Source organism: Carassius auratus, chromosome 35 (assembly GCF_003368295.1).
Source record: "Carassius auratus strain Wakin chromosome 35, ASM336829v1, whole genome shotgun sequence".
In the NCBI taxonomy this organism is placed as follows: Eukaryota; Metazoa; Chordata; class Actinopteri; order Cypriniformes; family Cyprinidae; genus Carassius; species Carassius auratus.
In genome coordinates, this window is record NC_039277.1 from 11,745,225 (window position 1) to 11,772,695 (window position 27,471).

The window sequence follows — 27,471 nt, forward strand, 5'->3', positions numbered from 1 at the left end:
CAGCCCTGAAAAATATGTTTTCATTATATAGATTTAGAATCATGAAATATAAATATATTCATAAATACAAAACAATTAAATTAATGAAAAGTTATAATTACAAAAATGATATTATTATTATTATAGAATAATATATAATTGTCAATTATTATACTTATTATTATACTTACTATACTTATTTACAATTACTTTAACTGACAATAAGAACAATAATTTTCTAAATATTAATTTCCTTGATATAGTAATTAAAACCGATTTCAATTAATATAATTTGCATTAAAATGCTTTGCAACATTTGCAGGTTACACTATTTACCCTGCAAGCGAGCGGAGTATGCATTCCTTCGTTTTGAGGATATGACTAGAAAAATGAAATATGACATTTTCTGTAGTTGTTTTTAGATCCAAGAAACTGAGAGACGCATCTTTTCCAGATTATAGAAGGGCTGGCCTTCATTTGTAAAAATGCCTGTGCGCTAATTTACCTATTGACATGAAAATGCATTGTTTATGGGGGTGACAAATTGTTTCCTGAATTCCAGTTCTGGACATGGACCAGTAATAATGCTTCAAAGCCTCACACTGTTTACGTCCCACTGACAACCTTCATAAAAATGTACAATGACAGGAGTGATCATACATGTGGGACTGTTTCCAGCACCGAAGAATGAGGCGTCATGGTAAACAGGGTCTGCTTTGGGTTCTGTAATCTGAATGCTTTTTTTGGTGGGATGGCTGTGTGATTGTAAAGAATAGTGGAGCATTGGAGGCATGCTGATGGAATTTTGGAGGAACATTCCACCAGATGTGAGCACAAACACCTATCAGTATGATATCCACAGAGGCAGCTTCATCCCACTGTACAAATCTATCTGGACAGTTCTGATAGTGCCTCGCTCTGATTCAATACATGTAAAATATATGTGTGTATGCATTGTACATAATTTATCCTGCATTTGAGACAAATTTGCTTCTCTGTCTTTACAGTTTTTCAAGAAAACGACCAAGAATGACTCACTTATAGTTGTCTTTGCACATTAAACTGGCATACGAGAAGGTACTTTAACATCAAAAGGCCCTTTATTTCTAAGTGTACCAAGGATTAAGGGATTACTATATGGGTGGACGTCCAAAAACATTGTTTGTTATGAATCAGGCCTTCCTTCAAACTATTTGACAGCCATGTATATACTGGATTAGCAAAGGCTTGTTGTGAAGATGTATAATAAAATAGTTGCCTGATGAATCATGTTCCCAAAGAGATGGAAAAGAATCCACCTGAATCTTTCCAAATATGGTGGCAAGTTACAGAATTTATTGTAAGGGGGTGGGGAGCTTGGGAATCTGAGCCAGTGCTATAAGCTAAATTGGGTTTAGATTTAAACAAAACAAATGAGAAAAGGAGAAAAAGATGAAGATTTATGGTTTTTTAGTGTTGCACTTTCACCAGGGTTCCAAGGGATTCTTCAGAACTTCCAACCCCACCCTAGAGTTTCCATCCTGGGGTGTTGAGTCTCATCAGCCCCTCATATTTTACATCTTTACCCACTCTCAAAAACTCCACAGTGGGGCTTCAGGACTTCTAAAAACACTGCCAGAGTCCTGTGCCATAAATAAGAGAATGTTTCGCATATTCGGTTTGAACTCGGCAGGACACATCATTAACACAGCGGCACCATGTCTTGCACCCCCTGTCTGCCTTTCACCATCTCCACTCTCTGTTACTTCTTAAACGCCATCCACTGCTCTAAACTGATTTTTCTCTCATCATTTTGTTCTTCTTCCACATTTGGCATCTCAGACCGTTCCCACTCCGACTGGACTGACGTGCAGAGGAAACCGCCAGAATGTGTGAGAGTGATTATGGCTCCAGATGAAGGCAGCGAAGACTGAATCTAACTGCCAATCAGTGTTTGAATGAGAAAAAGCAACAGGATGATGAAAGGCTCAGAGATGTAAGATAAGCAGAGTGAGTTTGGTCGACAGGACTCTGCAGTGTTAACATTTTAATCACAATTAAAAGATAGGGCACTGTCTACAGTATGTACAATATGCACCCATTGAAAGCGTAACTGAAAGCGTCTTTCAAAATCAGTGCAGAAAATGCCAACTCCACAGAATCTGCATGGGCTTTCTAAAAGACTTTAGCAAACAAAAATTTGACTCTTGAGTGACAGAAGAATAGTCCGTTGTATTCATGCTGTATTCCATCCAAGTTGTGTTTGGGATATTCCTGCTTTCTCTAACCAATATGCCGTAAAAGGTGGTGTAAAAGAAGGCAAATCAGCATTGTTAACATTAGATGTTTCCCTGTGACCAAACTTTAACTGTTTATATAAACTATGTCTATAAAAAGTGCATACTTTATTGGGTTTTATGCATTTTATTTCATTTTTATCACTGCAAAATTTGTTTCATAGTTGGAAAAATTCTAATTCAAGATGACTTTAACAACATTTTTCCAAATACCAAGTTTTCATTCCAAAATTCCAACATTCCAATTTGGAACAATGCATCAAGGTCCTAGACAACATTTTCTTAGGCCAGTAAGCTAAAAGATTGACACAGAGATACAAAACACCTTGAACCTTGTAATCTGGACTTTTTTTTTTCCTCTCACAACAAAATTTACTAAATAAATATGGCAAAAAAGGTTGGTAGTCTCTGGGATAAGCAATGATGTTGTAATGGAAATGATCATGGATCAGTGTTATTGTATTTTCCTGAAAGAATTGTGAAAAAGTTGGAACCAGGTTTTTGCCATGAAAAAGATCTCCACTTTATCTTTATCCAGTCTGTAAATCGAGCTGAAACACATGCCGAGTCCAGCCAACGGTTCTGCTAAATAATCAAATTTTAATAACCCCTGTTCAGAAATGTGGTTGAAAGACATGTGCAAAACTCCTGATCACACACACAGAGGGTGAAACTGTGTGTCCAGACCCTGCCAACTTTTATAACAAATTTTAACAGATCAAACAATTTCATTAAGCCAGTCTCAAAAACACTGCCATTTCCATTTCCCATATAAACATCCGTTGAAATTGCAGAAGAAGGGCAAAATAAATCCCCATATTTTCCCAACATATGCTGCTATGAATCTGCAGAATGGCAGTACAAGTTCCCATTGTACACCTGTGCAGTGTTCCCAATTCACCATTATCCATTTCTTCATGTGCTTTCTCTGGTAATCTCGTCCCTTTCTTTTTTCCCTCTGAGGAACTCCTGCAGATTTTTATGCACCGATAATTCACATCTCTGGCCACTGCCCTGGAAACATTATCTAAACTGAGAGGGGAGGGAGTGTAGGAGAGGAAGTGGATGAAAGGGAACAAACGGAAAATAAAATAATCTATTTACTCTATATTTCAAATTTCAGCTCTGGATCTAGAAAGTTGCTTCCTACGCTGGAGAACAAGTCTAGACCTCCTGTTTGACTCGCTTAGGAGTCAATGCTAGCAGACAACCATTCTGTATAAAGTGACTCGACTCTTGGAGGGTCTCGATGTGACGTAAATTATCGTTTAAAGCTGTGGAACTGTATGACGAAGATGTCGAAAGGAATGGTCTGCAGTTTTGTGTTTGTGTATATGGTCCCCCCTCCCCCTAGGGGAGGCGGAAACTGCTCTTTCACGGTTCTAAGTGCACCATCGAGTCAACACTATCGCCCTCAGGGTCTGTTTAGCCATGCAGCACTACCACCGGTTCACCGGACTTCCACTTCCTCCTCTACTTCCTGCCACTCTGTATGGTTCAAAAGGTCAAAAGGTCATACTTTCATCTGTTCCAGCTTAAGCATTTCCACAATCCATAAACATTACTGGGGGGGGGGGATGCTGAAGAGTTTTACTTACCCTGGCCTCCTTCCTTTCAAAACACAGATTATTAAATTAACATTCAGATAGATGGTTTGCCTCGCTGAACCAAGAAAGAGCTGGAGAGATCAAAAGGAGGCTTTCTTTAACAGTATGTTTTTGACTGCCATTGGTCTCCAAAGAAATACAATTGGGAATTTTTATCATCACTGATGTAAAAATGATAATTTTGTTTCTTTCAGAAGTTGTCTGGTTTACTATAGTGGTTTATCATAATGCATATCAACAGACACCAGATTTTGTAAGCTACTCTAAACTAATGTAAAAACAAGATTTTTTAATTTCTGAAAATACCTATGAATATGATGAATATTTTTCATTTTCTTAGGGAAATATGACTATACATATGCAAAGAAAATGAATATTTGTATATTTAAAAAAAATGTTTACAAACATGAAAATATAAGAAAACATAAGAAAACAAATATAAACAATGTAATGATTATTTCAACATTTGCAGTAGAAAAATAGAAAATTAATCTAAATATAAAATATGAAAATGAATATAGATATTAGAATATTAGTGTAGAATAGCAGATATATAAACTTTATATATAAAAAGTGACGTGACATTCAGCCAAGTATGGTGACCCATACTCAGAATTTGTGCTCTGCATTTAACCCATTCAAAGTGCACACACACAGCAGTGAACACACACACACAGACTGTGAACACACACCCGAAGCAGTGGGCAGTCATTTATGCTGCGGCACCCGGGGAGCAGTTGTGGGTTCGGTGCCTTGCTCAAGGGCACCTCAGTCGTGATGTTGCCGGCCCGAGACTCCACCCACAACCTTAGGGTTAGGAGTAAAACTCTCTAATCACTAGGCCACTATGTCCATTCTTCAAGCAATAAGAATGTCAAAACTCACCACCGTACAAGTAGTCCATGCTCTAGGAAGCTCTTTAGGTTGGGTAAAGTCTGACGCAGATCTGGGGTGGAGAGCCCATGCTGATACCTCAACTGTAGAACGAAAAACACAGAGGAAACGCATTTGTTACAACCTTCATCACCTGACTGAACGATGAGTATATGGACACTACATGGCATCACCTGGGCATCGTGCCACCAGCTTGTCCAGCAGGTTAATTCATTATCCCACAGGTGCACACACACACACACACATAAAGGTTTTCCATCTGCAGATGTTTAAGTTATTTAGTCTGCTTGCAGCAGAACCATTGACAGGAGACATTAACCAGCTCCTGGTTCCCGTAAGTTTCGAATTAATATTTAATAAAAATGAAAAAATAAAAAAAGAACGTGTTTTTTTTTTTTTTTTCTCTCAAAGAGTGAAAGCAGTCCTAAAGCTATTTAGGGACTTCACAGACTGCCCAGAACCAATCGAGACTGTCATGACATTATTACGGACAAGATAAGTGATATATAAAATAACATAACATTTATATTTATCATAAAAATGTAAATTAAATTATTTTAAATAAGTTAATCATCAAGATCAATATAAATAATATACTGTATATTGAACGGAAGGGAACGGAACAGAACAGAACAGAACAGAAATAGAATAGAATTAGAATAGAATGACAATTTCAGATTCCAGTCTAAATGGCAGTTTTTTTAGTGGTCTGGTTACATGATACTATGGCAGACCAGATAGATAGAAATAAAAATGGAGTTATCCTCACATGACAATCTCAAACATTTATAGCGTCTTAAACCACTGGCCAAAAAAATAAAAAATAAATAAATAAAAAAAACTATGCCATACCACAACACCTACCTGTATTTCTACTTCTTTAGATTCTTTTATGAGACAAAACAAGCGGAGAGAGCTAGAGATGAGATGCACTGACTGAATGGAAAAAGAGTAATAGAACGGGAGGTTGTGTCAAAGAGAATATGAGACTGATCTACCTGATCGCAGACCCAACAAACTTGAACATTTTATTTCCCCTCTTGTACAATCGTTCAGTCTAATACATTGGTCATCAATGCTCTTTGACATGTTAAGACCAACACACACCTAAAATAATATAACATGTGTGTACATACGGATGGAGATGTGGGAGGCGAAAAGGACAAAGATAAGAAAATAGAAGATGAGAGAAATGGCACACATCTGGAACAAATGAAAGATGGGAGGGAAACTCCACACACACATCTCTTCCCAAGAAGCAAGATTTCCTTTAGGGACCATGTCAATCACAAAAAGTGTACAACAGTGTCTTCAGTGTACAGTCAGAATGAGAATCAAGAAAGTAACATTATTCTCAGAAAAACACAACGCCCCCTTCGGGCTTGGAGGTGAAATAGAACAATAACAGTCCATTTCCTTTCAAAAGAAAAGCAAGTGCATGCAGTCTCAAGGGGAACAAATGTATCAAGGACACTTCTTGACAAACATCTGGTTTATCTGGCTGCATGGTAGCACCTTCTGCATATCTTTATAAAACCTGATCAATCATAATAGCACCATAGTGACAGATGATCTGCAAATGATTTCAATTACAACTGATACTGCTGCCACGCTGACACTCCTACAGGCCAAGAATTCAATAGGGATGGGATACGAGGGGAGAGAGAGAAAACGAGAAACAAATACTGTGGAAAATGGAGAAGGTGATAACAAACGAGAAAATGGAGCAAGAGCCATTTCCTTCAGGTGGTTCTCCAGTGCTCTCTAGTAAAAAAAAAAAAAAAAAAAAAAAAAAAAGTTCTGTTTATTTCACAACAGTGTGCACACAGATTCTTCATCAAAAAAAAATTGAGTGCTGCTAATAGAAATAAGAACAAACAAAACACAGGTAATTAACTTCTTAAACCCTGTTCCAGCCTAAATTGAATAAGTTTAAAAGAAGAGAGTGAGGTGTGTTTGAGTTCACTTTACTTTGGGGACAAAATAAAATATATAAAAATAAATGTAAAAGTCTATATGTGGTTTTAAATTTACTGTATTTTATAGAGATTTTATTCTCAAATGTTCTAAATTATCCCATTATTATTTATTATTTATTATTATTATTGAAATATAGTGTTTTAATCCTTACCTTCATAAATTCTTAGGTTAATTTTTTTTTTTTTTTTTTTATAATCTCCAAACTAAACTATATGCTACAAATGTACTTCATGTAAGCTAATGAAATAGATACTTATTTTGATACGTATTAAAGATCCCATTAAACAGTGTTTACATTTAAATGTAAAAATAGTGGAAATGAAGAAATAAATATACAATATTAACAGATATAAATCCATTATCAATCAATATGATAAATCAAATCTAAAATTAGCCATTATGATACCAAAACAATGTTGACATATTGTAGTGTTAGTTTACAGCATAACATCATTCTGATACCAAAGACTTTGTATTCACTGCGCTATTTCTCTTTGGCTCCCTTGAGCAGTTTGACATCACTGTGAGTAATGTGCAGTTTCTTTTCAACAAAGGACCCCTGGAATCTACCTTTTGTTTCTTTATAGAGGGCACTGCTCCAAATTTCCACTGGTGATGAAATAGTCAATTCCTCACAGAACTAACAGCCTTATTCATTCATGGATAAAAGTACACCTCTGGTTTTGACCAGATGACCATGTGCTGGGATCCGCATGTGGACCAAAAGGAAAAAGGACTTTGGAAGTACGTGCCAACAGCAACAGCATTCCGTATTAGAATCAGAACGGGGTGTTCCACTTATGTCTGGCCGACTGCCTTGAACCATATTTGTTCAGTGTTTCTCTGACAAAGATACTGATTAGATTAAACCCAAAAGTGAGTGCGATTTTTTTTTAGAAAAGGGAAACTGAAAATGAAGTAGAATGTACATGGTTGAACAGCCAAACATACGGTCCAATCCGTCCCCCCTCGCAAAGTGTTGATTCGGCATGAATGTTTTTACGAACCATCTCTGATGCTGGGAAATGTGGTGAAGATGACGATCATAATTAGTTTGCCTAATAAGCTTCCCTGATGAGGAGTCTATAGGTCTGTTGCTAAATCTGAAAAATGCAAGCTTTTCAAACAGAAGAGACCTTGTTTCAGACAATTGTAATACAGCATAGCGAGTACTTCCAGAATGCAATGTGCAAATTAGCTAAATGTGCAAAAACAAATGCTGAATAGAAATATATATTCAAAATAGAAAAGCATTGCTAAAATGAGTTGTGTGTAATTAAAAACATATTATTTGACCTAATATTTGAATGCAATATGCTTTTACATTTATGAGTGTATCACACCACTAGCTTAGCTAAACTCATAAAGCTCTATTGAATCAGAATTAAATTTACAGTACTGTTCAAAAGTGTGTAAATGTATCAATGTTTCAACAAAAACACATAGCAGCACAACTTACTTTTTTATAAGATTATAAAAAAGAAATTGAGCGCCAAATCAGCATATTAGATTGATTTCTTAAGGATCATGTGACACTGTAGACTGGAGTAATGGATGCTAAAAAACAGAGCTTTTCCACAGCAGTAGGAATAAATAACATTTAAAAAAAATATTCTCATATATTTTAAATTATAATAGTACAATTTTTACTCTATTATTTTTTATCAAATAAATGAAGGCTCGATGAAAATAAACAACAACGTCTGCCATCTTGGATTTATTTCACTAAGCTTGTTGCAATGCATTATGGGATTGTTTTTTTCTGTGAAAGATATTTGTGGTGCTGCTTTAGTATTTAGCCAAAAGAAAGTAACATCAATAACTTGCCTGCACTTTTGACTGTCTTTGCATTGGGAATGGGCCCATATTGCCTTAACATACCGTCTCTGTAGGCAGCACACTAGCTATGGAACAGAGCATTTGTGTGTGTACTCTTTACAAGGATTGTAATTCCTCCAAAACTGAGAACTGAAATGCAGCCAAGGGTGCTGATCTGAAACCAGATAGGAAGCTCAAGGAAGAGCGGAATGGTGACATCATTGAATCGGAAAGGGCACAATCGCAATTGTTTTGACTGTAGGGTTGCGTCAGTGTGTGCATGTGTGTGTGTCCTAGAGTACCATTGTGAGTGCCTCCTCCATCTGCACGCCAACCTCATATCTCATATCATGTAAACAACAAAATCCCTTTTTATTCACGCATATACAAGCATATAAACTGACAAAAGGCAAGATATGTCTTACACCGTAAATCCTCAAGTAGCATTTCAATAATTCAACTCGTAGTCATAAATAATCACCCACCCATTCCCCGGGGCAACCTGCCCCTACAAAGCAATGTATTATGGGACAAAATCTGTTCTTGCAATCTTGCAAGTCGAAGGCATTTGGCATGCACATTTGATTCCATTACTGCCTTTGTTCATCCTTACCATTTTTGCTACATGCGTTTAAGAGCCAAGCACATCTGGCCCACGAGCCCCTTGCTGGCGTGCTGTACGATGGAGGTATGTGTGCTCCTCTTTCCCCTGTGTGCTTTGCATTACGCTGTAGCTTGAGTTGCAGCATTTGTGAATTGCTTTTGGCAAAGAGTGCTGGGATAGATTATAGTGTAAACCTGGACATAAAGTATTTTTTTAAGCAAACAACTGCCCTTTCCCCCTCCCCGAGCTCAAGGACAAACAAATAAATATCCAGCCCACTGAAAACGCGCCATCGGCGAAGACAGTAGGAACATTTTGGGGATCTTGGAACTGCGCAGATCTGCACATTGGCCTTAATTAGAAGCGACAGCCTGACCTGCTGACAAGTTGAAGCAACAAACAGAGCAGCGGGTGGCACGGAATTCTCACAAACAGAGATTTGGAAATGTGTGAAGAGAAGAGAGAGACCAACATGACAGTATATTCAGTTTCTCTATCGCACTGCAGACAGCTCTAAATCAAAGTGGGTGTTGACAGATGCAGAGCAAAGAGAATTGTGGGTGAATAATGTGTTGTTGGTGTAACGACGGAGGTATCTGCTGTGATTTAAAAGCTTGGTGAGGATTTCGATAAACATTATAGCAGTGCAGGGCCATGTGAAAGTAAGTAAAAGCTACTGAGTAACACAGAGAACCAACAAAATTATCAGATATGAAACTTCAATAAACAAACAAATAACTTTTTTTAAAGCAAATGGTATACAGACATTTCTAATAGTTTCTTTTTTCTCTTGTGGTTCTTTCGGTTGTTGTTTGTGAATTTTTTGTTCTCAATGGTGGTTTCGAATTCAGGGAATATGAGAATTACAATAAAATTGCGGCTGCCTGCTGTGTACAAATGAAAGTGATATAGGAACTCTTGTCGGCAGTGTCTCCGTCGTGACCCAGGTGCTCCAGACTCCTACCGCACATTCTCCAGACTCGGCTCAACCAAGGCTCTTGAATTTCTTCTATGGATGTGAACGGCCACATAAATGAAATGTCCAGATTGTTTGTGGATAAAAGACAGGTGGTTTTTCAACTGCAGGTTTGGAAAGGTGCGTGGGATACCACAGCAAACGAACCGTTCTTGGTGTCCCAGTAACACGAGAACCTCTGGAATGAGATAGGTCACGACTTCAACATTTCTAACCTAGTGGTCAAACTTAACAGCATGCAAATGTGGCAGTATAGAATTTTGATATGGTAGAAAGTTACTTTTCCAAGTTTTCATAACATAACGCAACGCAACACAACACAACAACAGTTTAAATAAATTAAATATATATATATAAATATATATATGTGAATTCTAGAAGTGGACTTTTAAACTATACTGTGAATAACAGATTGCCAAAATAACAAAAACATTTAAGAGAAAGGAACTTCTATCTGGAATCTCGGCTGTATTTGTGTTCCATCATCTGCATTAAAAGTAATGTTTTTTTTCTCCCTTTTCTTCCCTGTCAACCTGTTATTTTTTCCCACTTCTGCCACGGCCAATTTATTTACATACTAAAGGCTTAAAGAGAGTCAAATTTTTTGAGGGAAATTAGAAACGACGCCGGATATGAAAACTGCGTTCCACATAAAGCTTCTTTGTTTCATCAGAGGCTGTGCTGATGAGGGTTTTGTCATCAAAAAAGTCACAACAGTTCAATCAATGCAAAGGGACGCCTAGAATCTCTTGACAACACATCGAAGCAGATACTTGGGAGGGTCTGAAATTTGCAAAGCCATAACTTTTCATCAGCTGAGTATTTTTACAAACGTAGAAGGCCGAGCAGTAACTTGGGATCCAATAGAGATCTTTGAGATTCTGACCCACGCAGTGAGCTATTGCAGTAAATTACATAAATTACATAAATAGAATCGTTTACATATAAAAGAGGACATTCCCTCCTTGGCCTGTTTTGTAAAAAACAGAAATGGGGAATGGTTTAGCTGGTTGGCAGAGATCTTGCCCCCCAAGGGATGGCAATCAGGGGCCCTGTATGGTCTTCTATTAGTCTGCTTATGAGGGGCCAGCACAGGTGCAATCCTTATGTTATTCACACAGGTCAGAGATACAAAGGGGCCAGGACCACACTATGGGCATAGACTCACATAAAGTCAGGCAAAAACTTCTCAAAGTGGCTCAAAGGCTGCAATGAAATATCAATCTTTGAATGTTCTCAATTAGATTTTTGCACATGATCTAACTTCCTTTCTCATATCATATGCAAGGTACACAAATACTGAAGAGATTTCTCCTCAGATTTGAAAATTAATAGATGAGGGAGAAATTTTTTTGAAAAGCCTTGGCTCTGACCACACGGTATTTGCTTATACCCACTCTAACTCTGAATTTGAGGAAGTTTAGAAAGTTTTTGTTGGCCAAATACCTGTATAATTCTGTTTGCTGAGAGTTCGCTATAGTTCAAATGTGGTACTGGTCTATATGTTGTACTGATAAGCCTTAATATAACTAATCATGATCTGGGTCACTCTGGATTCTTACTCGCTTTGCCAAAGTCATTGTGTTTGTGTGTTCGTATGGCATCGGGACTGGGAATATGCTTACGTAAAATGGTACAACAGAAAGGCAGCATATACAGTAGTTTGGGTTATTCAGAAGAAAGGTTATGCACATTTTAGCTATTGGGGCTAATGCACATGCCGAGTATATGTTCCTAAGGATTAACCTAGAGAACTTCTTGGCTTTGGTGGGTCAAAGTTCTTGTTTTGAAACATCAAAGTGAAGAAACTCAAAGTGCTTTTGGAACATTCCATTTTTTTTTTTTTTTTGTCCGAGGCCAACATTGGAGTGTAAATATATGCAACAAAACACCCATCACCCAACGTCTGAAGAACAATTCTGAATGACGTTTAGACTTGGCCACTTGTTTAAAGCAGAGATTTGACCTAACAGTGCAGCTGAAGTCTCCAATACAAAATGAAGCAGGTTTATGTAAACCGCAGCAACTGCGTGAAAACACATGCTAGGCGCTCTGGCTGCAACGCTAACAAAATTTGCCGTAAAAACCCTCAATGGATTGTGGCCATGAAGATGCCTCTGAGCTATTCTTCATCCAGATATATCGCTAGTTTTTAAGCCTATCAAAATCTTGCATATCAGATCAGCATGTGGATATTACTACCATTTCAATACGATACATACACAAAAAGGTTGGTTAGTTAAGTAATCTTAAGCCTAGTTTCCTCGACACTGCTGACAGCTGTTGAAAAGGTCAGCAAATATGAGAAAAGAACATTTTAACAAGGACTTAATATTGGATTTAGAGGGATTACTCTGAATGAGCTTTCTTGACTGACAAATAAGCTCATGCTAATTCACACTACTACTTTTGAGAGGAAAAAAAAAAGAGAGGAAGGAGACACAAGCACTTAATGTTTCACAGTCCTTCACCCTTATATCTCAAGCCCTCTGAAACACTTTCTACCACCTCTTTTCCTCTCTACAAATACTATTTTCTTCCTCTCTTTCTGTCCAATCCCATAATAATAAAACACAGGTGTGGTTATATGTACCGGTCGGATTTAGCCAGATGCCAACAAGCTTAATTCGAAACACTTCCCGCTCTTCCGTTACTCAACTTTACACTTTATTGAGTATCATATGGACACGTTACAGAGACAACATATTTACATAATAACGGGAAAGGCTTACTGAGATGAATGGGAAATTTTATTTGGAGACCACTGGCAACAAGGGCCCGGTGTGCTTCCAGGCCCTCGTGAGACAGACGAACACACCAGCGCTGCTGTTTAACAGGACTATAATTAGACTGACATGCTTCAGCTTTAGACGCGTGCATACTATTCGTTCTTTCATATAATAATACAGTAAAGGCTTGTCCGATAAAGGCTTTGCCAGGTGATCTCCTGACGTGTTTAAGTGTGCAGATGTCTGGAAACTAATGTGCCATTCTTCGTGTGATGTCACCGACTGGGCATCTACAACTACAACAGTGTAGAGTCTCAGCCACTGATTTATATAGAAGTCAAGTTACAAGACTAGTAATGAAGACAGGACATTTCTGATTAATATGCTGATTAACAGATTTAGACACAATGGGCCCTATCTTGCACCCAGCGCAATTGACTTTGTACACCGACGCATGTGTCATTCCTATTTTGCACCCGCGCAAAGCGCGCTTTTCCCTCCACAGAAGCACGTCGATAAACTAGTGAATGAACTTGCGCTCCCTGGGCGGTTCAGCGCAAAAAAGGAGGCGTGTTCCGGCGCAAACAATCCCTGGTGCTATTTTGCTGTACCATTAAACAATTGCGCCACTGACCAGAAAAAAACTAGTCTAAAGTCAGTGGCGCGTTGCGCGTTGTTCATCATGCTATTTTAAGGGCGCATGCTTGACCATAATGTATAGCGTGCACAACGCGCATACACTTTGCTCATGTAGTCTACACAGATGCAACAGTTATTTTTGGAAATCATAAATTGTTACACTTAAAAAAAAAATATTAACACATGAGATGACGGAAATCATTGTGGTCTGCCACGAAGATGTGAAAAAATAGGCATAAATCTAGCTTACAAATTATTCAGGCTAATTGTAGTAATTAAGGATCAGACCTGTTTGAGGTCATATATGTATTTAAGGACATCTGACAAATTGGTTTGTCCGTCAAGAACCAGGAAAAAAAAAATCGATGAAACAATTGTGGCTATTTCCTCCCACGCCTGTTTAACCGACGCTATTTTGGGTGGGTTTCTCCCATCCCCATACAACACAACTTCTCTGTCTTTCACTGCTCTTACAAGAACATCAGTCTCCTCGGCTGTGAACCGCTCCTGGCGTGCGCCTGGTAAATACGCCATAATAATAGCAATCCATAATGGAACTTGCGCACCTGCTTTTAAAGGGAATGTTGGATGACGCTCTGATTGGTTTATTTCACGTTACGCCCAAACCACACCTATGAATAATGAAGCTACTTCAGACCAACCCATTTTAGATTTGCGCCGGGCGCAAGAGCCATTTATCCCGCCGGGAAAATAGCAACAGCGCCGAGACCCGCCCACAAACTTACTTGCGCTTCGCGCTTTGACACTTGCGTTTCAGATCGTTAAAATAGGGCCCAATATTGAAAAATATATTGTCAAGAATGACAATAAAAGTTTACAAGGGGCCAATATCAATGATTATAATATTATTGGTTATTTTATTGCTAACAAGTGTTGATATCAAACAGTGTTAATTTCGTTGACTAAATATTTTCGTCATTATTTTCGTCACGAATATATTTTTGCGGACGAAAACGAAACGAAAACTAAAATAGAAGGCACTGATGGCGACTAAAACTATGACTAAATTGATTGACATTATCGTCAACGAATAAAGGACGAGACGAAAATAGACTGTGACGAAAATCAAATCAGCAGACGGGAGAGATTGGAGGAATGAACAAAAGAACTGGCAAAACATAACAGGTGAGACTGCATGAGAGAAGAGAACCAATCAGAGCCTGACTTATTGAGACGTGAAGCGAAGGTTTTCAGTTTTTAAATGAGCTCCCGGGAAGACAGCATTCGAAGAGGTGATGTCTAAAAGAGCGACAAAATGTCCACAGCTCACTTCACGTTTGACGACGAACAAAACAAAACAAACTATAAAGCACACGGAGCGCTCATTCATGGCAAGAACACAACCAATTTGAAAAGACATTTACAGACGAGCCACCCGGACATTTTCTCAAATGTAATTTCACAACGATGTTCTTTTGTTTATTGAGCTAAGCAAAATTGGAAGACTGCAGTGCGTAGATGTTGTAGCATTAAATATTACGAACTGAAAGTACTGTAAAATAGCCCCTTCTTCAAGTTAGATGAGAGCACAATACTAATACGTAATATTATGATAAATACATTTGATTAATACTAATGTTTAGTATATTTTATAAGGTTCTACTTGTTGTCAATATCACAAATATTTCTATATTAGTCATGTGAAACATGAATGTTCACATCCTATCATTATACATACAAATCTAGCAATATTGTAGTATTTAAAACATACAATATTGCTAGACAAATGAATACCTTATAAAATCTTGTTACTTTTTTTTATCCACCTAGCTGCCAACTTATTAAATATTTACTTTAAATGTATGCACTTATTGTTCAGCTCAGCTGTAAGCTTTAAGGTCCTGGACCTAACTTTATTTTTCTTTTTTTGATGGTCAATTGGCAGCTAGTTATTGTTTACATTATCATGACAGTGTTTGTTGCTGCATAAAAGCTTTTGAATCGAAATAAAGACACAGTTGTGTTGAAATAAAGTTGAATTTGTGTTTTATATATTTTGGTTAAGTTTGTTTCCTATACCAGCTGTAAAAAATTGTCTATTAAATCTGTTATTGATTTTAGTCTTATTTTAGTCGACTAAAATACCAAGCAATTTTAGTCGACTAAAATACCAAGCAATTTTAGTCGACTAAAATAAGACTAAAATTAAAACAAATCAGATGACTAAAACTTGACTAAAACTAAAAAGAATTATAGTCAAAAGACTAAGACTAAAACTAAATTAAAATTTAGTGTCAAAATTAACACTGATATCAAAAGAGAGGGAGAGAGGGCCTATTCATTAGATGCCATTAAAAAGATTATGGATTTTAATAATTGGCCTCATAACATTATAAGAGAATATCTGAATGGTGAGTCACAAAATATAATGGCAAAAGCTATAATCTATGTCTTGTAATATTATAGGCACATATGGTGCATATTAATCGCACATGTAGAGTAAATGACTGGATGTTAAAAGAAACATAGCTAAAATTATGAATTCTGTTCCTTTAAACCTACAGTACAATAATTTGAGTATTATGCCAAGTTATGCCTTCTCATATTAGGCTTATATTTTGCTAGTTACTCTTTCTGAAAACATCACTAATATATATATATATATATATATATATATATATATATATATATATATATATATATATATATATATATATATATATATATATATATATATAAAACTCCCATTAATAAAAGGTATATTCATCATTATTTCCTTTTTCCAATGAATAAATACATAATTTTTATCTATCTGCGGAGAATAACATCATAGACATAAATCATTTTTACTTTACTCATTCACAAGTTTTAAGTACTGAAACTGGTCAGGTTGTGTCTTGAGTCTCTGTTGGGAAAGTATATAAAACCTTACAGAGTGTCAACACTTTTGATGACCTCATAGGGTGCACTGACACCTGTCAGAGCAGTTTCCTTCTGAGGGGTCCCAGAGCCATCACTGGTGTCGTAAACTTGAATGAATGGAGTAACACCAGCCCGTGTTAATCTAAGGTGGGGTAACTCTAAACCAACATTGCACTCTAAGGGGTCACAGTAACTTGTTAACACCATAGTCACAAACAAAGACAGCCATTCATCCCATCAAGTGGGGAAAGAGGGGCCTACAACTTGAACCATTCACAAAGTGTGTAGAGGACACATTTCTTAAACTGTCTACAAGAAAATTCTTACTACATTGATGTATTTACAGTCTGGCCAAACGGGAATTAACAAGACAGTGCCTTTGGGTTCGACTTTATAACCCAATATGGAAAAATGGATTCATTCTAGAAACCCACACAGAATGAAAAACACTCGTTTAGGTGTAACAGCCAAATAAAGCCATTAAAACATTTTCATTTCATCCAATAAAGTGTGGCGTGGTCATAATCACGCTTTGCAATTTGGATTAGAACTTGTTGAGGGTTTCTTTATTGGGCCTGTTATTCTAGAGCAGAGGATTGGCTCCATAAAGGGCACGGGAAGAAAAAAAATAGGACAACTGCACCAAGCCGAACACAATGACTTCTTATTGCAATAAACCCTCCATTCTCCCATTCTGTTGTGCTCGCTCTTCTTTTATTCTGCTTTAATTGAGGGACTTTATGATGGTGGATTGTGTAAAAGCCTCTCAGCAAATGTCAAAGGTTAGTGCTCAAGCTCGGAATTGTGCACATTCCTGTCCATCTCTCTTGGTGACGACACCTCCTGTTTCTTTTGTGTAATAAGAGGTAAAATAAACATTTCTGGTGTCAATGAAGAGGTTCTTGAGTATTATTAAAGGGGCTGTAATGATATACAAGACAAAAAAAGGTTAAGATCAATTAATCTGATGTTGAAATGAAGCCCCACAGCACTATGAAATAATTTATGGTGATGTTACGAGCGGTTGCCAGGACAAACAGTTCATATAAACCTAAAAACAATAGACAAAGGATCCATCAAAGGCCAGAGACTCCTGAAAGAGGTCATTCCAAATCCGAGATGAGGGAATTTCAGCAGTAAACACTTCAAACCGGAAATTTCACGGCATTTTACATTAATGATAGTGAGATAGCAAGTTTTATCGTTGTAATTGCAGTTCAGTCTAAAGGGTGCTGAAAACCTCCTGTTTTGAAATGATGAAAGGCTTGTATTTTGCTTTTTTGGAGTTTAACACCAGGCTGTGCATTCCTGTTTGGCTCAAAGAGCCATCTCTCAAGGCAGGTATTTCAGTCTGTGCCTCCTTACAGACAAAACTAACACAGATACTTTATGAAGCTCAATAAGGCCCTTTGTTATTGTTTTCTAATCATTTCTAATGCTCGGTGGTCTTTGAAAATTATATAAAATGCAGTACTGTACTGTAAATTAATCTGGGTCAAGGGAGAGTTAAAGTTAGTCGCACTTTGAAAAGTATATTACTAAAGACAATTATTATGGGGTTGCTGTGTGTTTGCTGTAAATCATGTTCAAGTAGGTACAAAGAAAAAAAAAATCCAATAAGAGAGAGAGAAAACAAAATAAATCTGATAAAAACAAAAATAATTTCTAAAATGTCAATATGTTTAAATTCTAAAAAAATGGAATCTGATATAAATAAAATTACTTGTAAAACAATATAATTATATTAGATTTGCAAAATAAAACTGGAAAATCTGATAAATCTTTCAGGCATATGGTTAGGGTTTGGATGTAAGATTAATAATTATTAGATTTATATAAGCATTTAAAATGAATGGCATGTCAGTGATTGGATACAGCATGGTCCAAAAGTCTGAGTTCCAACCACAATATAAAAAAATAATTAATTCATTAAAAGAAACATTCTTTCTTGCATGTTTTAGATTTGGATGTAAGATTGTATGTGGAAAAAAACTATGCATTATGCATTTTGAGATTTTCGCACTCTGCTGTAACTGTGTCTGTCTGCATAACATATATGCAGTACTATAAGTAATGGGACAGATTAAGCATATGCAGACTTTTCAGAACTAAGCCAACAGTCAGATAAGCCAACATTGGAGACTGTGGTCTGCTTTAGAACAGCCGCAGCACAAAGTCCACATTATGCCTCCTGGAAGAACAACACTCAACCAAGAGCTTCTGTGTCACAGGTAAAAAAAGAAAAAAAGGAAAATCAAAAACAGGAACAAATATCAAACTAAATATTTTTACAAGGAAAACAGCAGCCCTTTCAGCATTTCTACACAACTATCGAATATCCATCCACATATACATACCCAAGCAAACCTATTGATGCTAGGAGACTCTAGCAAACTCCAGTGAGCATTGAAGACTTATCTCTTCCAGAGCCTTTTGTGTCAAGAATCTGTGATTTCAAAAACGAAAACACTCCCAGGATTTGTCCAGCTAATGTATGGCATAATCTCTAAAGATAAAACAATGTATTTTTCTTTTGTGAAACGAAAAGTACAAAAACAAAATCCAGTTATAAGTGAACCAAAGCAGGAGCTTTAGATAAGAATCCACAATTCCTGTTTGTGCAATACCTCAGATGGAGATCAATGGCAAACACCTCTATTGTACTTATCAAAATTAAATAATACATATGTGAAAATGTACTTTAGGAAACGCAATAATGAAATACTATGATTAGGTCTGCGTATCATATTTCAGGATCTCAGGATCTCTTCAAAGTTCTCGAAATTGACTCTTTTTGCCCGTCCAGCTCATTATCACTCGTGAAAGATCAGTTAAAAGCGTGTACAGGTTAACATCAAATAGAAAGTAAATTATACCTGCCTAAAACTAATCCAATACACAGACTAATCCCTGAGAGACTGAGATAAATGCCAATCCGATATCAGTTTCCTAATGCTACCGCTCTGACTACATCCTGCCCCAACACTGCAAATGTGGGCATTTTCATGGGCAGACCTAGATATGGCAGAGACTAAACACAAAGTTTCCATTCTCCCCTTCCTGAAAAACTAGAAGAAAGGTACAGAGAGGAAAAAATGGAGGGAGGATTGAGATTAAGGGCTAAAACTTCCGATCAACTCCACGTCTGAAACAGAGTCGGCCATTATTCTCATCCCTGGCTGCAACTTCAGAGAGCAATTCGAAAGAGACCATGTCAATATGGTTAGCATCAAAAACTAAAACAGAGTCGACTACTATAAAGTCCTAAATTATGAATAACGTCCCACATTTTTCCGCTTCTGACACCTACTTGTCCAGGCCAAATCCCACATCATGTCCCGTTAATGGTGATTTGGTAAATGGCCATTGGTGGAAACAAGACTTGGCCAGCAGCTCTGAGCAGGAAAAGACTAATGAGGAGAATGTGAAAGAGCCAGTGCATAATGACTACAAATTCTTCGAGTCATTTAACACATTTCAGCTCTCACCACATTATCCTACTTCTGCACAATATGAACATGTCTAAGTGAGTTTTAACCAGGGAAGAACTGATATAGACATTTTAGCCACTGTCAAACGCCAATAACTATTTTGTATTTGCATTATGATTGCTTGCATTATAATTTCATAAATTATCATTTACCAGTATAATAAAAAGTGTTACCAATGAAGCTGCAGAATATTTGAGAATATCACAATGTAAAACATACAATGTTTCCAGCAAAATTAGGTATCAAAACATTAATATATATCAGAAAAGTAAAAAACAAGAAATATATAGTAGAAAAGGAGTAATTGCTTAGCATTGAAATGGGAAAAAATCCTTTAAGGAAGAAAGGATGTAAAAAGAGGTGTCTCAAAGAAAACTACTGTTGCTAACAGACATACAGCAGATCAAATAGTATGTGCATGCTTTTTATGCATCCTAAAATGTCCAGGTTTTTCAAGACCGTGGGAACCCTGCGTCTTTAGGCCTGAATGCTGAGCATTTGAGCATGCTTTATCCCTAATGTACACTAGAACAAGGAACAAGGTAATTGGTGCTAAAGCCAATTAGTGTCTTTGTGCCAATTAAGATGCCTAACAACTCGTATATCTGTCTGAAATGGATGTTTCAACTACTGAGTGACATCTAACGCCAATTAGTGGTGATACTGAGGTGTCAGGAGTCATGTGGATTGTGTGTCTGCATGGGAGAGAGTCGAATTAAGCCATTCCAGACTGTTAAACTTCAGTGGTGTTTATTTAACAGCCACTTTCACTGGCCAGTTAACTCTTTTGCGTCAGCTGTGAAACCATTACAGGGGCCCTGGGAGAAGAGGGAACTGGTAGGCCTCACCCCATCACCAAACACTTCATTCCCTTCGCTAAGATTCACAGCTTTCTGTAAGCTCTTGGGGTGAAGTTCATGACTGATGCTTTTCAAAATCCTTGATAAATATCCATTCCCCTTCCAGGCCGAGTAATTAAGGCTGACAGGATGAACGCATGGTGGAGATGATCCTCCTTAATGGAGTGATACTCTATGGGCCCCGAGAGTGTCCGGAAACACATGACAATCGGTGGAAATGTTAACGGAAGGATGAGAGAGAGACAGAGTGAATACAAAAGAGAGACAGGTGTGCAAAAAGTTAAAATAAAAAAATAAAAGGATAAATTATGATGGAAGAAGAAAGCTAAAGTAGATTATAACTGAGGTCTTGTCTATTTCTTCCAAAGATCTTCTTCAAAGTACAGCTGCCTATCCATTGTGCCCCAATGAGATTGAAAAGCTGCAGATCTGTAGTAATAAAACCCAGATGCTTCAGAAATGACCGGCACAGGCCTGAAAACTACCAGTGTCAGGCTTTCACTTTTTTTTTTTCTCTCTTCCTCATTGTTTTAAAATCTCCACCAGATGGAACCAAGCTTTTTCTCCTGTCTGTTTTTTCTGGGAGATGGTTTAACTTCATCAAGGGAGAATTACCCAGCAGATGTGTAGCAAGTTAAACGTGACACATTAAAACAGCTCACAAAGCTTTGGTGTGAATTAAGAAGAACAACAAGTCTTGAACAAATAAGACTTGCCTGGAATCTGCAGCTGGGACTGAGGAGAGCCGGACGTAGCGGTTTCTAATCTCTAAACCAATTGACGTTTCCTTTGTTAGGTTGTGCTCTGTGACCACCATGATGACAATCTAGACAACTTAAAAAATTTACTTTACTTCAAGTAGAATTCCAGCCATGATTCACTGAAATTTAGGCCGAAACATGCTCTACATGAATGCTAGTACTTTGCTCAACTTTACACAGAATGCAACAAATAAATAAAAAAAACACTGTTTCTGACATCTATTGTCTGCATTTTTGAATATTTTACAGAACAAATATCGAAACATTCTTCAATTAAGATGCATTTACTTGAGAAGCACAATTACTAAAAAAAAAAAAAAAAAAAAACCACGCGTGTTTTTGTGTTTTTTGGAACAACAGTTTCAAGAGAACCATGCTCAGTAAGTCTGAAATAAGCTACCTAAATAACAAATCTGGTTCAGTGGCACAGACATTTGAAGTTAGCGCCACCAAGAGGTGTTTTATTACCAAGGTAATTTGTAAACTTAGTAGTATGTTTTTGGCTTGGCTGGAACACTGTGTGAGAATAAACTGGATTTTGTTATGTGAATAGGTAAATAGCACTTTAAAGAGTCAAGAAACAGATTTTCATTGTAAAATTCTTCGGTTCAACTGTGCAACAGAACCCCAACTGTCACATGGTTTCTTTGTTCCTGCAGTGGGACAACTGACAGCTCTGAAAAATGGCAGCCAGCTTTACGTCACCACACTTGTCTTGATAAGATGACAACTCAAAACACAGTTGGAGAATAACAGGAACTTAATAAACCCCTCGCAGACTACATGACGACTTCTCCACTTTTGCCTCGTTTTCTTTATCCCCGCACATCATTTGTCAGTCAATATAAAAACTGTATTTGAAAAGTATCTTACAATGGGCCGCAGAGGTTATCTATCATAAGAAAAATGAACACTTCATTGGAAAAGAGAAAATAGAGCCAATAGAGACTTCACACCAAAGCAAACTACTAGAAATTTAAAAACAGCTGGAAACAGTAGCCTGGCTATTAAGTCATTGATGATGATTGTCCGCCAACTCTTTCTTGGTTCTGTGAGAACATTTTTCATTTTTATTTGGTAAAGAGCTCTTGTCAGTAAAGCTAAAGGCTTGGCAAGCGTAGACTTGATGGTTTCAAAAGAACATGTTCTTGAAAAACCTGGAGTCTAGGAAGCTAGTGTAGGAAGCTCAAAGAATGATATGTATTCTCCACAAGAGCATATATTTGCTGCTTTGGACGTCCAATTTTTCACCCAAACAATCATAAATTTAAGTTTACCTTCCAAAAAAGTGCATGGAATACCAAATAACCTGATGATCTAGAATTGGCTCTTTTAGTATGGCTTTCAGCAAGTTTCTGGCTCACTGTCAAACTCAGGACTCAAGGGAAACCCTTCATCTGTTTGTGGGCGTTTTGACTTTCCATAGAGAAGTAAACAAACAAATAAACATATACAGTACCCTTGAGACACACCCACATTGTTAGTGGGCCACTGGAGATTGGGGACTACCTTTTCTGGCACATATATATTTAGTGGCTCTCTCTCCTCTTTGCGGTGCGAGGCGAACCCCTGGCAGCCGACCTAAAACCGTGGAAATTCAATTACAGTTATTTAAGTGTTTCATAAAGCCATAGGAGGCTAGCCAGAGGTATGCTTATAAAACCAGGAGCAAGTGAAGGTGGCGAGTGCTAACGGTCCTTCACTCTCCATGTTGCTCTCTTTTTACACTCCCTCTTTCCATCTGTCCCCTTCTCCTCGCTTAAAAACGCTGAATGGGTTACCAGGAGGACAATGATAGACAAAACAACAGCCCCAGATACACTCGTAAATCACAGCAGGTTGGCTGAAGTCCCGGATTAAGAGTAGGCCGCTGTTTCTGAGCTTTATGTATGTCCAAAAGCTCGCAGCGAGACCCACACAGCAAGTCAGGGTCAGGAGCCAATGTAGAATCCACTAAGAGATGAATGAGCATTAAACGGGGAGAGAAAGTGATTTAGAATTTTCTGTACAGCTGGATCAAAAGAAGGAAAGGCTGAAAGTATGGTGTGCCTCAGGTTTCTGTCTTAGGACCGATTTATATTTTCTTTAAAAGGAAAGTTCTGTCATTGTTGACTCACTCATGTGGATCCAAACCCAAATTATTATTTTTTACCTTGAAGCACAAAAGTAATTTTAAAGAATAGTACTAGTCAAGCATTTCCATGTATTTTGAACAAACAGGGACTGAGGCTTTCAAGCTTCAAAAATGATACAAAAGCAGGTGGTCTATAAAACATGTGAGCTATATTCCATTCCTTCTGAAGCCATACAATAGGTTTGAGTGAGAAACAGACCAGAATGTAAGTCATTGTTCAAAGAAAATCTACCGACCTTGCTCTCCTTGGTGTATTTATGAGAGTGATGGACTTTTTTTTATTTTTATGAATCAGTTAATCCAATTTTTTAACTTTCCAATCTGCTCCAAAAACATTTGGCTTCAGTAGACAAAATTTAGTGGCCAAGTTGTATGGACTAGTTTTATTATACTTTCATGTGCTTTTGTACCATTCATTAACTTCATTCAGTTCACATTCACTGCAATTTTATGCAAACAACTGAGCAGTACATTTCTTCAAAATGTAAACTTTTGCATTTGACAGAAAAGTAAATGAGTAAATGATAGCATAATTAGAAATGAAACCAGTCAAGAGAGCACAGATTTGAGCTACAGTTGGCTGTTGGGCGCTACATTAATAGGCATGAATTGGGCAACTTCTTGTGGTGACATGCTCAGTAATTTCTTGCAGTGTGATATAGCCTTTATGAGTACTGGAAGGGATCCCCTAGAGGTTCCCAGCTTTCTCCGCAGGCTGCTGTAGGTGCTACAGCAACAAGCTATGAGGGGAAGCAAGACCACACAAAGCTAAAGCTAGTGGGAGTAGTAAAAGTAAGAGAGAAGTGTGTGCTAAAACACATAATGTTACCAGACAGACGAACAACCACAACTGCATGTGCTGTAACAGTTTAGAACCAGACCAACTGCTACGTTTAAATTAAGAGTCAAGGGCCCACTTTGTAATGGCTCTAGCAATGGTGCCCAGTGACTTTAAAATAACTAAAACATTGATGTAGAAGTTAGCTGCGACATGCATACATCATGCACCTATTTTTTCATGGGGCATCAGTAGCAGTCCTTTGACTACTTTATCTCAATCCAAGTAGTCTAGATATAGTTTTTACTGAAATAAAATCAAACAAAATTAAATTAAATTAAATCAAACAAAATTAAAAATAAACTTTTAAATACTGAAGTCACATTTAAAATCCAATAGGCTCAAAAATATGAAGCGCATTATGCTTCTGAAGTGGATCAAACTCAAATCCTATAAAACAAAAAAGACAAACATTAACTTCTGGAACCCCTCCCAATAGGGAAAACCTCCATAGACACGTTGTATGAGAGGGTTGTATTTAAGAGTGAAGAGTAGTAAATTGAGCAGTTCTGTGAAGAGATCAGCCAGGAGAAACTAGGATCATATATAAAGCTATGAGAAAGGAGAAAGTTGAGGATCTCTGAGGACATCTGAATCATGCGTTCCTGCACAGAACATCACAGTTAAGAAGAGCAAACCCCTCGCCAACAGACTCTGAACAAGAGCACAGGGCTTCCTCCAGTGACATGACACAGCCATAAAAAACACTGCAGAAATACTGAGCACAGTATCAGAGCTTTATCTAGTCATTGACTATGATTCAAAACTTTTGAATAGTAGTCTAATGGTGTGCTTAAATTTTTCGTCTTTCTACAAAACAAAATAACCTTTGCATTAACAGTGAAAGAGTTCAACGGAAGAAAGAAAGAAAGAAAGAAAGAAAGACTTTAGCTAGGTCTTTACCAGTGCCAGATGCATTCATCATTGGCTACATTAATATCAGTTATTTCAGTTTGGTTTGAAATACAGCAGCCATCTGTTATCTTAGAATAACTGGTGAATGCTTTATTACTGACTGGGTGGGCATGTACAGTCCTAATGGATGAGGTGTAACACGCTTCCCAGGCCTGAAGGAAACTCAGCTTATTAAGCCTGATGACTTATGGAAAACAAATCGCTCCTAAGATAACAGCACAAATGTGCACCCACACTGCGATGCAACTACACTGACCGCTATTACATAAAGCTGTTGAGACAAACCAAATAATCAGTCTTTTTCTCAGAAATTCCACACGTCAAGTACAGGGATGAGATGTAATGAGATGTAATCTCTTCATCTAGACTATTCGAGTCCAGTAATCCGTTAATCCGTTCATCCCTCTCTCATTCATAAATCAATTCTGTATTTGGCTCCACAGGCCTCGTTCCCATACCTCTGAGAGCATAGGGTGGTCCCCTTGCTAGACTAGCCCGTTTAAGCTTTGCCAAAAACAGTCCTGCGGTGGAGATGTGACAAATAAACCGGGTTAAAAGGTGATATTCTTCATAGCTGGAACACAATGCAATAAGCTAAAATGGCACCTACAGTAAATGTATTAAAATATAAACCACATTTCTGACAATTACTGTACATAACCGCCTGCTTCGCATACAGAGTGGCACTTAGTACAGTAATAACCAACACATGTTTGCTAAAATCGCATTTTGATTTCCTCTATAGGAAAATGACAATTACCAGTACAGTGAGTGAACTTCCACAGAAAACAAGATACATTCTGCAGTTCACCAAAGCAAACTTCCTTGAAATGGAAAGCGGATGCCGTCTGGCTTGGGAGAGATAGAGAGCTGGTTAAAGAGCTGATCAGTTCCAGGACTTCTCTTGTCCCCAGTGATGTTGGTTTGGCGGTGAATCTAGGGGGACCAGGGTTCACGGCTACGCAAACAAACACAGCATAACGCTGGTTTGGATGCACTCACTGAGCCTGGTTTGTGAACGAGGCTTTTTATGGAGGGCCAACAGGAGAAGGGATCTCACTGTGCGAGGGGCGGCACGTATGCAATATAGCGGCTTTTTCTGGAGGGTCCAGCTCACCACGGTGGGCTGACTCACTCACCGCAGGCAAGTCTGCCGGACAGGGAAGATGGATACTGGGATAGCTTGGGAATAGTTTGAGCTAAATATGCTGTTCTCTTGGGAGTTCTCTCTCGCATTCGTCAACTCCCACTTTTATTTACTCGTCTGATCTTAATTAAAAGGAGGGAGAGTAAATAAGTAAAGATGACCAGGCTGCCTTCTATGGTACACTGAGTTAGGATTTAGGTGGGTGTTTTTTTCAATTACAGCCACTTTTGGCTCTGCAGACTATTACAAATAAAAACACTAATAAGACTTTTTATTCTCAGTCAACTGTGTTGATCTTTCTTTTACAGAGCAAAGTCAATCAAGCAAGATAAAAGCTCTCTGAGGTTAAGTACACAGTCTGATGGAGGTAAATGCTGAATGTGACATATGGAAACTTTCTGCTTAATATACACAAATAAAGCCACTTAACCTAATTTCATTCACAAAGTGCTGTTGTGGACTTGCTAATGCTCGCATTAAAGAAAAACGTTCAAACAGGAAGTCAGGTATGTAATACTAGTAGTTGGTTTCTCATACAAGAACCAGTGGCTTTTTACTACATGTGTGATACAGCGAATGAAAATGCGAGTACTGGCATGCATATCTCCTTTCTCGCCTAAAGTTCATATGGTTTCCATCTCAGAAAAGTCATGTTAGATAACAGTCAAGACACTAATGGCAACCAAGAATCTCTCACCTTTTTATAGCTAGAGTTCATGTGCACCTGAATGTCTTTAGGGAACAAAACATATTGTGGACATAAGGGTGTACACGTGAGGTTTAAATAGGGGTGCTCCGATCACGATCGGCCGATCGTTAATGCGCATCTCGTCAGTAAAGCCGGTTTTCTAATCAGCGGTTAATTCCCTCAGGTGCGTGATTTCTCATAGAGCAGCTGTTACTACACAGAGCCGTTGTTAATAGAGAAGATGGGCCAATA

General features: G+C 37.7%; 1 protein-coding gene across 3 annotated transcripts in view; it reads right to left on the minus strand.

The window, feature by feature from the left end:
* LOC113054402 (UV radiation resistance-associated gene protein-like) overlaps positions 1-27,471 on the minus strand; it is an 87,773-nt gene that overhangs the window by 6,513 nt on the left and 53,789 nt on the right. For all 3 annotated transcript variants that reach the window (XM_026219935.1, XM_026219934.1, XM_026219933.1), the window contains exon 14: positions 4,748-4,839. In XM_026219935.1, coding sequence (XP_026075720.1) covers positions 4,748-4,839 — 92 coding nt within the window. The remainder of the gene's footprint in view (positions 1-4,747; positions 4,840-27,471) is intronic.